Source organism: Pteropus vampyrus, unplaced genomic scaffold (assembly GCF_000151845.1).
Source record: "Pteropus vampyrus isolate Shadow unplaced genomic scaffold, Pvam_2.0 Scaffold1, whole genome shotgun sequence".
Classification (NCBI taxonomy): domain Eukaryota; kingdom Metazoa; phylum Chordata; class Mammalia; order Chiroptera; family Pteropodidae; genus Pteropus; species Pteropus vampyrus.
In genome coordinates, this window is record NW_011888782.1 from 31,342,702 (window position 1) to 31,353,663 (window position 10,962).

At 36.0% G+C, this 10,962-nt stretch overlaps 1 protein-coding gene and 1 pseudogene across 5 annotated transcripts in view; one reads left to right on the forward strand and one right to left on the reverse strand.

Moving 5' to 3' along the window:
* Window positions 1–2,442: 2,442 nt before the first annotated feature.
* The window catches only part of ATP6V1A (ATPase H+ transporting V1 subunit A), a 55,137-nt gene continuing 46,617 nt past the window's right edge, over window positions 2,443–10,962 (reverse strand). For all 5 annotated transcript variants that reach the window (XM_023524500.1, XM_023524524.1, XM_023524423.1 and 2 more), the window contains 2 exons: window positions 6,562–6,733; window positions 2,443–4,811 (listed from right to left, as the gene is read on the reverse strand). In XM_023524500.1, the coding sequence (XP_023380268.1) occupies window positions 4,719–4,811; window positions 6,562–6,733 (265 nt within the window). In that variant the 3' untranslated portion in view covers window positions 2,443–4,718. The remainder of the gene's footprint in view (window positions 4,812–6,561; window positions 6,734–10,962) is intronic.
* The window catches only part of LOC105288443, a 5,243-nt pseudogene continuing 2,394 nt past the window's right edge, over window positions 8,114–10,962 (forward strand).

Consider the following 10,962-nt stretch of genomic DNA (forward strand, 5'->3'; position numbering starts at 1 on the left):
GGGGGGATAATGAGTTGTTGCCCTTGACAGGGTTGGGACACAAAATAACTTGAGTCGCCACGGCTCTGGGAATAAAAGTGGAGTGGCCCATTTCGGATGCTTTAGGAACATCTGTTTGCATTTTGAAATCTGAGCCATAACTTTTACCAAAACTTGGAGAAATGTCTGCCCTCCTAGAGGAAAAAACGAACTGATTCCAATGTAATCTTTATCAGACTACAAATTCTTTCCACTTTAAAGAGCTTTTCTCCACAAACTATACGGAGTATTTTGCCACTGGTGCATTGTTGCTAGGGAACCTCAATTTTGAAATTCCAAGTAATTGAGAATATCTTCTGTAGATCCTAGATGCTACCAAAATAGAAGTTGCAGATTGGAGCTACTCCATATGCGTGCAGTTTGGGGGGAGAGGAGACCTGCTTTGAAAAAAATACTCAACCTTACCAAAAAAAAAAAAAAAAAAAGTTACATTGTAACTTTAATTTGCATTTCCCTGATAACTAGAAGCTGAGCACTTTTCTCATGTTAATTGATCATTTTGTTCTGTGCCTATTCAAGTCTTTACTCATTTATCTATTAAGAGCTCTTTTTCTTTTCGACTTGTAGTTCTTTATATATTCTGGATATACGTCCTTCGTAAGATGTTTATTATTCATATTTTCCTCTCCACTTTGAAGATTTCTATATAATTATGGTAAAAATGATTATTCTAGACTTACCTTCCTAAACTCTAGCTCAAACTGATGTTTCTCAGTCACATTTTCCTTCTTAAAATAAGTGTCATCACGCTGCCCACAACCTTGTCTGGCCACTCTTTTCTCCTTACTTTTCTTCTGGTTACTTTCTCTCATATTTATTCAACCCAGCTTCTTGGTTCTGAATGTTAAGTACATACATGGGGAAAAGATATACAGTATTATTTAGTGCAAAGAGACACTAAAAATCTGGAGGCCTGTTTTCTAAAATTAGGTAACTGTGTGACACTGGGCAAATCAGTTAACCTCTCTGGACTCCAATTTCCTCTCCTGTATTAATGATGGGTTTGGAATAAATTTTAAAATTAATCTGAGAAGCTGCTTTACTTTCAGGATCATTAAATCTCATTTATAAATCTTCCCATTTATAACTATAATTGATGTATTTGTTCTTAAAAAATCTTTTCTTAAAAAAAAACAAAATGAAAAATCTCTTGGAAGAATGTCCTGATCCTTTTACAAGGTGCTTCCTTATTCTGCAGAATGACGGCTTTTCTGTTACTGGTTGAATGATGCTTACCCCCACCTCCCACCCCAGACTTCTTAAGGAGCCTGAAGCGGTTGCTAGTAGTGCCCCATGTAAATCTCCCCGGCTATGACTACCATTGCAGTGCACACCACTCCGACTTTCCAAGTGCTTGCACCTAAATCTCTTTGCAGAGGGTTTTCTGTGGTCACTAGTATTTGATCTACCTGTAGGTGTGTAGTGGGGATCGACTCTCCCTGTCTTTGTGGGAACAGGCTTCAATGGATGATTGACAGGAGCTCTCAAGAACTGTTGAAAGTACTCTAGCTCCCTTGCACCACAGAACTCCACAACAGGATTGTACTCAGTAGTCCAAAGTATTGACTTGCTTGGCAATGAACACTTTTATTGACTTCTTTCAATCCTGTCTCAATTCTCTACTCCTCTACAGGTGTTTCTTAGGATCACCTCCCAAATAAACTGCCTGTACTCAAATACTTGTCTCAGAGTCAACTTCCTGGGGAACTCAAACTAAGAGGAAGCCCTTAGAACAACTTCAGTGGCATCATCACACCCTACTTGGGAAAGCTGGTTCCCTTCTTTGTGCTCTTATATTGTAGCAATACATTAAAATTAGTAATTGAAGATATTGGAATATTACAAATGTACTAAAAATTACCCAAATGTTCTATAAGCTTTCCCAAAATTTTTAAATATTTCTCTATATAAACCTGGCATTCAATAGTAATGATGAATTGTTCACTCCATACTGCTTCTTTATTTACTTGGAAATTATTAAAAATACATGTAAGAAAATAAAATGTGTCCTAAGTAACATGTTGCTACATTGAATCCTAAATAATTTGGATTGCAAAATCATGAATTTCAAGGCTTTAGTTCATTTACCAAAAATAGAAATGAGTACCACTGATCTTTAATTTACAAGTGTATTTTTACAAACCATTTACTTCTTCAATTTAAAGTAATATTCAGAATGGTATGAGATTCTGTGTACTACATTTCCAAATCATAGTATATATGATTATATGACTTTTCACAGCTTATAATGAGGGCTCCAATTCAATTTCATAATCTTAAGTAACAATGTATAAAGAAAGGGAGAAATAAAAAATTTAAAAGTCATACTGAAAACATTAAGTCAAAATATAAGGTGGCATGTTTTCTAGCAGATCTTGCCCCCCCCCAAAACACACACAAATGTTAATTTAAATCCACTTTTTATTCTTTCATAGATTTTAACAATTATACACAACTGTTAACATAAAGATAATGAAATCTCAAGGATACGGAGGCAATATATATGGTCTCTTCTATTCATTCCTTGGGATGGAAGGAAATTTCCAAAGGGTACAATGTGTGACACTTAACACTGGAAAAATACATATGAAACTTGTTTAACTGGCTCCACTTAGGACCAGGCACAGCACAATAAATATAGAACTGCATCATCTTTTTAAAAGACTGTGGTAATTTTAACACATTCTTACTAAAGAAATATGATCAGTGACCAATATGAAATTCTTAACATAGCTGAAGGAACACTTCTACTGAATATCTGAGCATAGTTTCTCTAGCATCTCCACACCCATATATCAACATTCTTAAAAAAGAGTAAGAGTGTACAATGCAAATTTGGAACGACAAAAAAACAAACTTGGTCAAGCTTTCTTTCTCATATCATTCATCACTACCTAGTGTGCTGGTAAGTTTAAGGTAGAAATAGAAAGTTTTTAAATCCTTTTAATTTCCACTGGTCTTAAGATCTCTGGGCAGAAGGCCACACTGAAAGCAAACTGATTAAGCAGCACCATTAAATTCACATCTCAAGAGATCATTGTAAAATTTTTATCTTCCAGTGCACTGAAAGGTTACAAAAAGTTGTATGGAAGAACCTCTCTCCTGAATAGTAGTCCACAGTAAGAGCATCAACCTGCAAGGATTTAAAAAAACCTATAGCTGAATTCTCTGACTGCATCTTTCCTTAACAGACCAAAAGAAATACATTACCTAAAAATTTAAATAATAACATACTGAAGCATAAAATAAATACTTTATTTATGCTATTATATTTAGGTATTTGAGATTGTTAGATATGTTCAACACCCTTCTCTTCCCAAAGAGGAAGCGATGATGCCAGCACTATGGGTCAGAAAAAGTTAATGGGAAACTGTTGCTCTCAAAGCTGTTCTGCAGTGTACCTTATTGTACAAACACTGAAACTACTATTTTAAAATATATACTTCAAAGATAGGACGAAATAATCTTTCTTCACATGACCTAGATTCTGCCATCAGCAGACACAAAAATTAATTTATCCCTATTAAACCAAATGGAAACTGGTAAGCTGCTATGGCTACAGATATTCTGAGAACTCTTGAGCCAGTGAATCAAAACCCACATGAAAGAAAATATTACGTCTACAATTGGTAAACTGCTTGTTCAAAAATTCAATAAGTGAACAAACATGCAAACATGTGACACACGTCATTTTGTAAAAACATAATGCCACTCTGGCCCCAAGAATCAGTACAGCTCAGCTGGTCCTTAAAGGTGCAAAGAGCCTTTAACCATTAATAAATATCTTCTTTGTGACATTTTATTGCCCATCACGCTGCCACATGATTCTTAGAAGCTTAAGCTTCTAAGATGTTTAAGGAAAAGGGTATGATGTGGATTAAGTTTTCAGTGATTGTTCTAAATGTAATTTAAAAGAGAATTTCCTAGTAATGCGGTAGACTATTCCTTGATACTGAAATTTTCCTAGTGAAACAAAATAAGGTTTAATAAGATGACATTAATCTAAATTTGACCATCTGACCCCTTTTTTTTTACTTTTTTAGAGGGTACTGATTCATATATTGTGCTGAGTCCCCACAAAAGACTTTTAAAAACAGTATAGTCCCCAACAGTTTCCCATAAATATTCCTGATATATAGTGGGGAAGCAATGCATAATTGGAACGTTAATCATTCATCTTTTTTAAAAAAGCAAACATTTCCTGCAAAGCAGTTACTTAGTAAAATGCTAAACTGCAAATAACCTTGACATGTAGATAGATATCAAGTCACTTTATAAAGTACCTGGCAAAATGTATAGAAATCTGGCCTTTCATTCCAAATCTGTTGCAAAGTACATGCAGTAGTCCTGTTTACAATGTAATGGCGATAAGGAAAGGGCAAACCTAGGACAAGGAGGGACATGACTCTACACACAAGTTTACAGTAGTGTAGCCAGAGTATATCATATTTACTACATTCACCACTTTGGAGAAAGGATCAAGGAGGCCTTCAAACACTGGAACAAAGGAATGTTTGCTTTATATAAGACCTACCAAATAAACCGGAAAACAAATGATAACACATATAGGCACGAATCTCAAAGCTGCACAATAAAAAAGCAAAGGGTCTGAGATGAGATCTAGGAAAATATACACACATGAGAACTTGCTGAGGAAAAGGAAGAAAGAAATCACAGTTCTAATCTTCAAGGCTACGGAATGCATTCTGCATATCTTCAAGAAGTTGTGCATAGTCTGCTTTGATCTTTGCCTCACCATCTTTCAATGGATCCTATAAAAAGACAGTAGAGAATTCAATTTGCCTTTGGAAAATAACTTTCAGAACAAGTAGTAAGTTACTTATATTTAATATATTCTGAGTGCTAGGTTAAGTGAGGCACACTGGTAAACCCCAGGCAGGAGTGAAAACTATCCTTATTTCCCTTTTTCCTTTAAGGGTAAAAATGCATAAATGGAGTAATACTCCAACCAAACAGAAAGATGAAATTCTGATTTTGTATTTTGCCTGCTGTATTCAACAACCAATGAATTTTATCTGCAATAATGTGCAAAACACTGGGAAATTATACAGCATCACATATTAGATGCATTTCACTGCATGTTTATGACAGTTGGAATTAACTTAGTCAAACTAGAATTTACTGTTCGGGTCTGATAGTATCATATTGTGACAGGAAAGTGAAATTTCTAAAATAATCTTAAAATACACCACAATTAAAATCCTTATGGAAAGTAACTTAGTGAATAGTATGTATAAAAGAGACTTTAAAATGTATAAGCTCTCTGGCTCAAGCATTCCACTTCTGGGAATCGATAGTTGGAAAATTCACAAAACCAACTACATGAGCAAAGCAGTCCATACCAACTGGAAATGTCCTAAGTGCCTAAGAATAGGAAAATATTACTCTCCAGCCACAAAATAATGCTACAGAAAAATATTTAATGAATTAAAAAATAACTGTGATGTTAATTTGACACAATGTGCATGTAAATAAGGATATCACCTTCAATCATATTACCAGAAATCATTATTACTAGTAAATATATATTTTTATCCTCTTACATTTAATTTTTAAAAATAAATTTGAACCAAATTACGTATAGAATTTCTTTGCAAATTGATTTTTTTCACTCATTAAACCATAACCATTTCTTCATGCCTTTGAATATTCTTTGAAAGAAAGATGTTCATTCCTTCATGATATCCTTGTCATAATGTACATGCCATATTGTACTGTTCACTCTTGGATGGCATTTAAGAAGGTTAATAAACAACCTTTTACATATATCCATATGAAAATCTGATTATTTCCTTTGGTTACATGCTTTGAAGTAGAATAACAGGACTCAAGGATATGAATATTTTTTTAAATTCTTCAAACAGTGAGTATCTATCGTACAGCTTTAATTTCAACCTATATACTATATATGTATATATATATAATTTCACACATATACTTAGAATCATTCTCAATTTCTCAATAGGTAATTAGTAACTATATACTTGCATGTTATGGTTTAGAAATAATTAAATATAATTCAACTGAAAATATTTAAAAACAATCTTACACATTCAAGTTTCTATTGATAATTTCACTTAATTATCATTTGTCTTGTGTACTTCCAAAAGAATGACAGTCCACTTAAAAGTTAAAAATATTATACTTTAAAGTGGTAAACAGCAGAAGTCATTTCAGATGAGCATGGGGGTTAGATGATAATAGGCAGTTGAGGTAAGATAATTACTGCTTAGCAATGATTTTAGCACTAAACTGCCCGGTAGTTAGGACAAAAGGAAAAACATATCAGCATTTTTTTTAGATGTGACGTACTCTAACTTTTATCACTAGAATTTCTATTTGAATACAACTTTGAAGCCTGTTCTGATTTTACATAACATGAACATGTGTGAAAATGGTAAATGTTTAAGTTTCACAAATCAGGTTAGGGACTCAAATAGTTGGAAAATTAAAAAGAAACATTTACTACTAAAAAAAAGTTACAGTAGAAACTAAATATACCTTGAATTTCATGGAGGAAAGTTTATAGAGGATCTCCCCCATGTGCTCACGGATAATGGCCCATGTGATTTTATTGTCACTCTGGGCAGTGGTTTCAACAGCTCTACGGGCCATATCATAAAATGCAATCATGTTGGACAGCATCCCTACTGTCTTGTAGAATGGGCAGAACCTAGGGTAAATAAAAGTCAAAATAATTAACAAAAACAAAATCCAAAGCAGGTTCATTCTTTATACACAACTTTATAAAATACAAGAGTATTAGCTTCTTTATTTAAAAATGCAGACTACTTGTATTTATTAGATGATATATAAGAAATAAAAAAGTGGAAAAGACACTTTGAGAACAAAGATGTCTCAATATATGGGATGGATAGACTGATGGAGAAATATATTCTTTTATTTGTATTAAGAGTAACGTTATTTCTCAAGAACAATGAAATAACACTGCTACAATCTAATCTCTCTGAGGGTTTGTTTTTGTATAATGCCATTACAGAAATAACTCAAATGGTAAAATAGTTAACTGAGTTGTAAAGACTCCCTTGGGATAGCAGGTTAAGTTGTAATGAATAAGAGAACAGGAAGCAGCAATTTCCTAAGGTTAATAGTAACCCCTTTTTCTGTATGAAGTTCATTTTCATTTACCCATACTTTTAAGTAATGAATACACACACGCAATTATTCAACTTTATTCACACATTCTTATTAACCTTGTGACAGATTTAAACACACGTGCATACAAAATTTCATGCATACTCTCTACTACAATCTTTCCAAAGAATTTTCCCCTTTTGAGCTATGTTTGTGTGGATAATTGCTAGAGCTTAAGTTCCCAGTATAGATTTCTAAGACTTACTGAGTATACTGTCAAATTTTCTCCTTTTCCTTCATTCTGGTAATCCTATTTGTTCAGTTCCCTCTTCAGTCTTACAAGGGGACAAATATGATTTGAGGGAAAAAAGCCAGCCTGTGATGAAAGGGCTCAAATTGTCAAAGTTTAAAAGAAATGGAAACTTTAAATAAGCCATGCTAGTAGCACACACAAAAATAAAAAAAAGCAAGGACTAGCAAGGGCTGGCAGGGAACCTAACAGGGACTTTGGTAGAAAGAAAGAGAACAGACTCATGAAATGAGGCAGGAAAGTAGAACAAATTACTTAGGAAAAGAGCAGAAGTGGCATAGGCACTTGTAAAATGTAGTAAGAAAAGTTTCTGAAAGAGGGAATGAGCCCCAGGTTCTGCATACTATGCCACAATTTAATTAAAGATGATTGGACAATGAGTGAAAACACTGACATAATTGAACAAATGAGCAAAATTAAGACATGGGGACATATTAGATTGTTGAATGTCTCTTATAAAAATAAAAAAGGTTTTTATTGTAGGCAGCTCTTTCTTCAAAACTCAATAAAAGGCTTTCCGGTGCCGACTGGGAGCTTGAGGTGAGAGCCACCACTGATGCTGCCCGCAGCTGCGACGAGCGACCCCTACAGCTACTCTCATCTTCTCGCCTCCTCCCTGGCTCCAGCATCGGCTACCTGACCCCGCGGGCTGCCTCAGGCCCCGCAGCCGCTTTTGCAGTGTCACAGTCATCCCGCAGCTCCTCTAGGCGGGCGCCGGCAGGACCGCGGCAGGAGCACAGAGCAGGACCCAGAGGAGAGGAAGGTGGCAGAGCCCCAGGAGGGACCCATGCTGGGGAAGCGCGCGGGCTGCAGACTGCAGGCGGCAGCTCGCTACAGGGCTTTGCCCCACCAAGAGTATACCATGCTGCTCCTGTCGTCCTCCTTGAATTGAGTAGGGCCTACTGACAACTCCAATGTTAGGTGTTCTACATGACATTTCCCCAACACATTCCTCATGAGTGGTCTCATTCAAGGTTTAAAGGGCCTGCTCTTTTTCTGAGTACCCGACATAGAGCTCTGTCTAATGTGTGGAGGAGGCCCTTTCTCTTCGGCACTTTCTTCTTTACCTGCTTCTCAGTTCCACTGATGAGGGTCCAGCCCCATGGTAGTATTTTGCAGTGATTTCTATGTCTGGAGTGTTCTCAGTCACATTCCTTGTGATATTTGCCTATGTAATTGATGTTACTCAGGAGCATGAGCAAGATACTGCTTATGGATGGGGTCTCAGCCACCTCTGTAGCCAGCCTGGTCAGCAGCCTCGCCACAGGAGTATAACTCTCAGGCAGTTATGGAGACAGCCTCATTGTGCTGGTGGTCACAGTGGTGGATTCATCTTACTGGCTGTTCCAGAATACTTTCCAGAGAAAATGAGACCGCTCTCCAGGGGAGTTCAGATTTCGTGGAAAAAAGCAGACCCTTTTGTGTCACTGAAGAAAGCTGGAAAAGATTCTACCATCTTAGTAATCTGCATTAGTGTTTTTTACCTCCCTGAAACTGGACAGTATTCAAGTTCTTTTTTCTATCTCAGACAGGTCATAGGTTTTAGATCTGTTAAAATTGTAGCATTCATAGTTATGGTAGGAATTCTGTCTATTGTGGCTCAGATAGTCTTTCTTACTACCTTGATGAGATCATTAGGGAATAAGAATACTGTCCTCCTTGGCTTGGGTCTCCAGATGTTCCACTTAGCCTGGTATGGTTTGGATATCAGGCATGGATGATGTAGGCGGCGGGGACTGTGGCTGCCATGTCCAGCTTCCCATTTCCAGCAGTGCCCTTGTCTCTCAGAATGCAGAGTCAGATCAGCAAGGAGTGCCAGGGGATCATAACTGGAATTAGAGGACTGTGTAATGGCCTGGAGGGCTTCACATTCTACAGGTTTCAAGTGGAACTGATTGAGTTGGAACTGGAATTGAATTCTAATAACGCTGCCCTCCGGGGAGCTGTCGTCCCAGGCCCGCCATTTTTGTCTGGGTCATGTATAGTTCTTATATCTTTTCTGGTTGCCTTATTCATCCCTGAACAGAGTAAAGGCAGTGGAATTCAAAAACACAGCAACTGCATCAAGTGACAACCTGACTAACAGGGCAGTGATGAGGACAGTGAGCCACTGTTGTAAGACAGCAGCATCTGGGAGCTCTCTTCCTTTAAAGAGCCTGGGAATCAGTGCAGTGAACTATAAACTTCTTATTTTCTTTCTTCCTGTTTCTCTGAGAAGTGCTCACTTAGCCCATAGGTGTTGGTAAATGGCTGCTCCAGGAATCACTCAGTAATAGGGACTCTATTTCCTTTGTTCAAAGGTAAAAACAAACAAACAAACAAACAAACAAACAAACACCCTAGTCTTATTCTCCTTTCCTTGTCTCTACTTAATATTCTTGGCTAGAATGAAATTCAGCATATATACTTCTAGATATTAATAATATTGATCAGTGATAACCTTTACCAGTGAAAGAAAATTTTTTATAAATTTATATCATGAAAAACTAGCAATTCAGATTTTTGGACCTAGTGTCTTGGTCAGATCCAAGGTGATTTTACAGAACACACACATCAAGCATTCTGGTGGCAACAAACAAATTGGAAGGTGCTTCTAAGAAAGTTTTCAACAATGTAAACAGTCCTAAGAGGATGAGAGTTAGTAACTGGATACCAGTGGAGTTTATATCCAAGTTCAGACTCATATAATACATTATTACTATTTGTTCCTTCTCACATCTCCTGTGTCCTACTTCTCAACTTTTCTCATCCATCACACTCCTGCCTTAACTGCTCTCTGTAGTATGCATTTGTTTTCAATAGATCTTTATTTCTGTTCATCTGACTTCTGAATCTCATGGAATACACACATCAAATTTCTTTCTAAAATATGATGGTTTAGGAAGCTCAGCTTCACAATAAGTATCTTGCTAAATTTTCAAGATGTTTTATGGACAAAGAAAACTTTACAAATTTATATGTATTTTGCTGCACCAGTAAATGAACCATTAACTGGGACCTACCTTTCACAGAGCACTCCTTTGAAAATTTTATAGGTATGAAATATGTGTGGATATTTGTAAGAAGTTTTAATTTTTTTTTGATGGAATACTGTGTAAATCTTATATTTATAAATGTAATAAAGGTGTTGACAGAAAAATATTCCCAACTTTTATAAAAGACTATGTAGCAACTAAATATATCAAATATATATATATATAATCTGTTCTGCTATGAACAAAAATAACATCTTTTTATTATGTTGTTGGTTTTTAAGTTGTTTCCTAATGCATAATAAATTTGCAATGAATAAAAAAACGCGACAGAAAATCCTCAAATAAAAAGTGGAAGGAAAGGTTCACCTGTCATAAGGAGTATATCCATTTTGTTGTAGGAAATCATCTTTGATAAGTTTGGCTACCTCCAGAGTGATTTTATCTGTTTCTGCTAGAGAAGCCTAGAAGAAAAAATATATGTAATTTTAGAAATCTACTTCCATAATGTGGGACGAGGTTAAA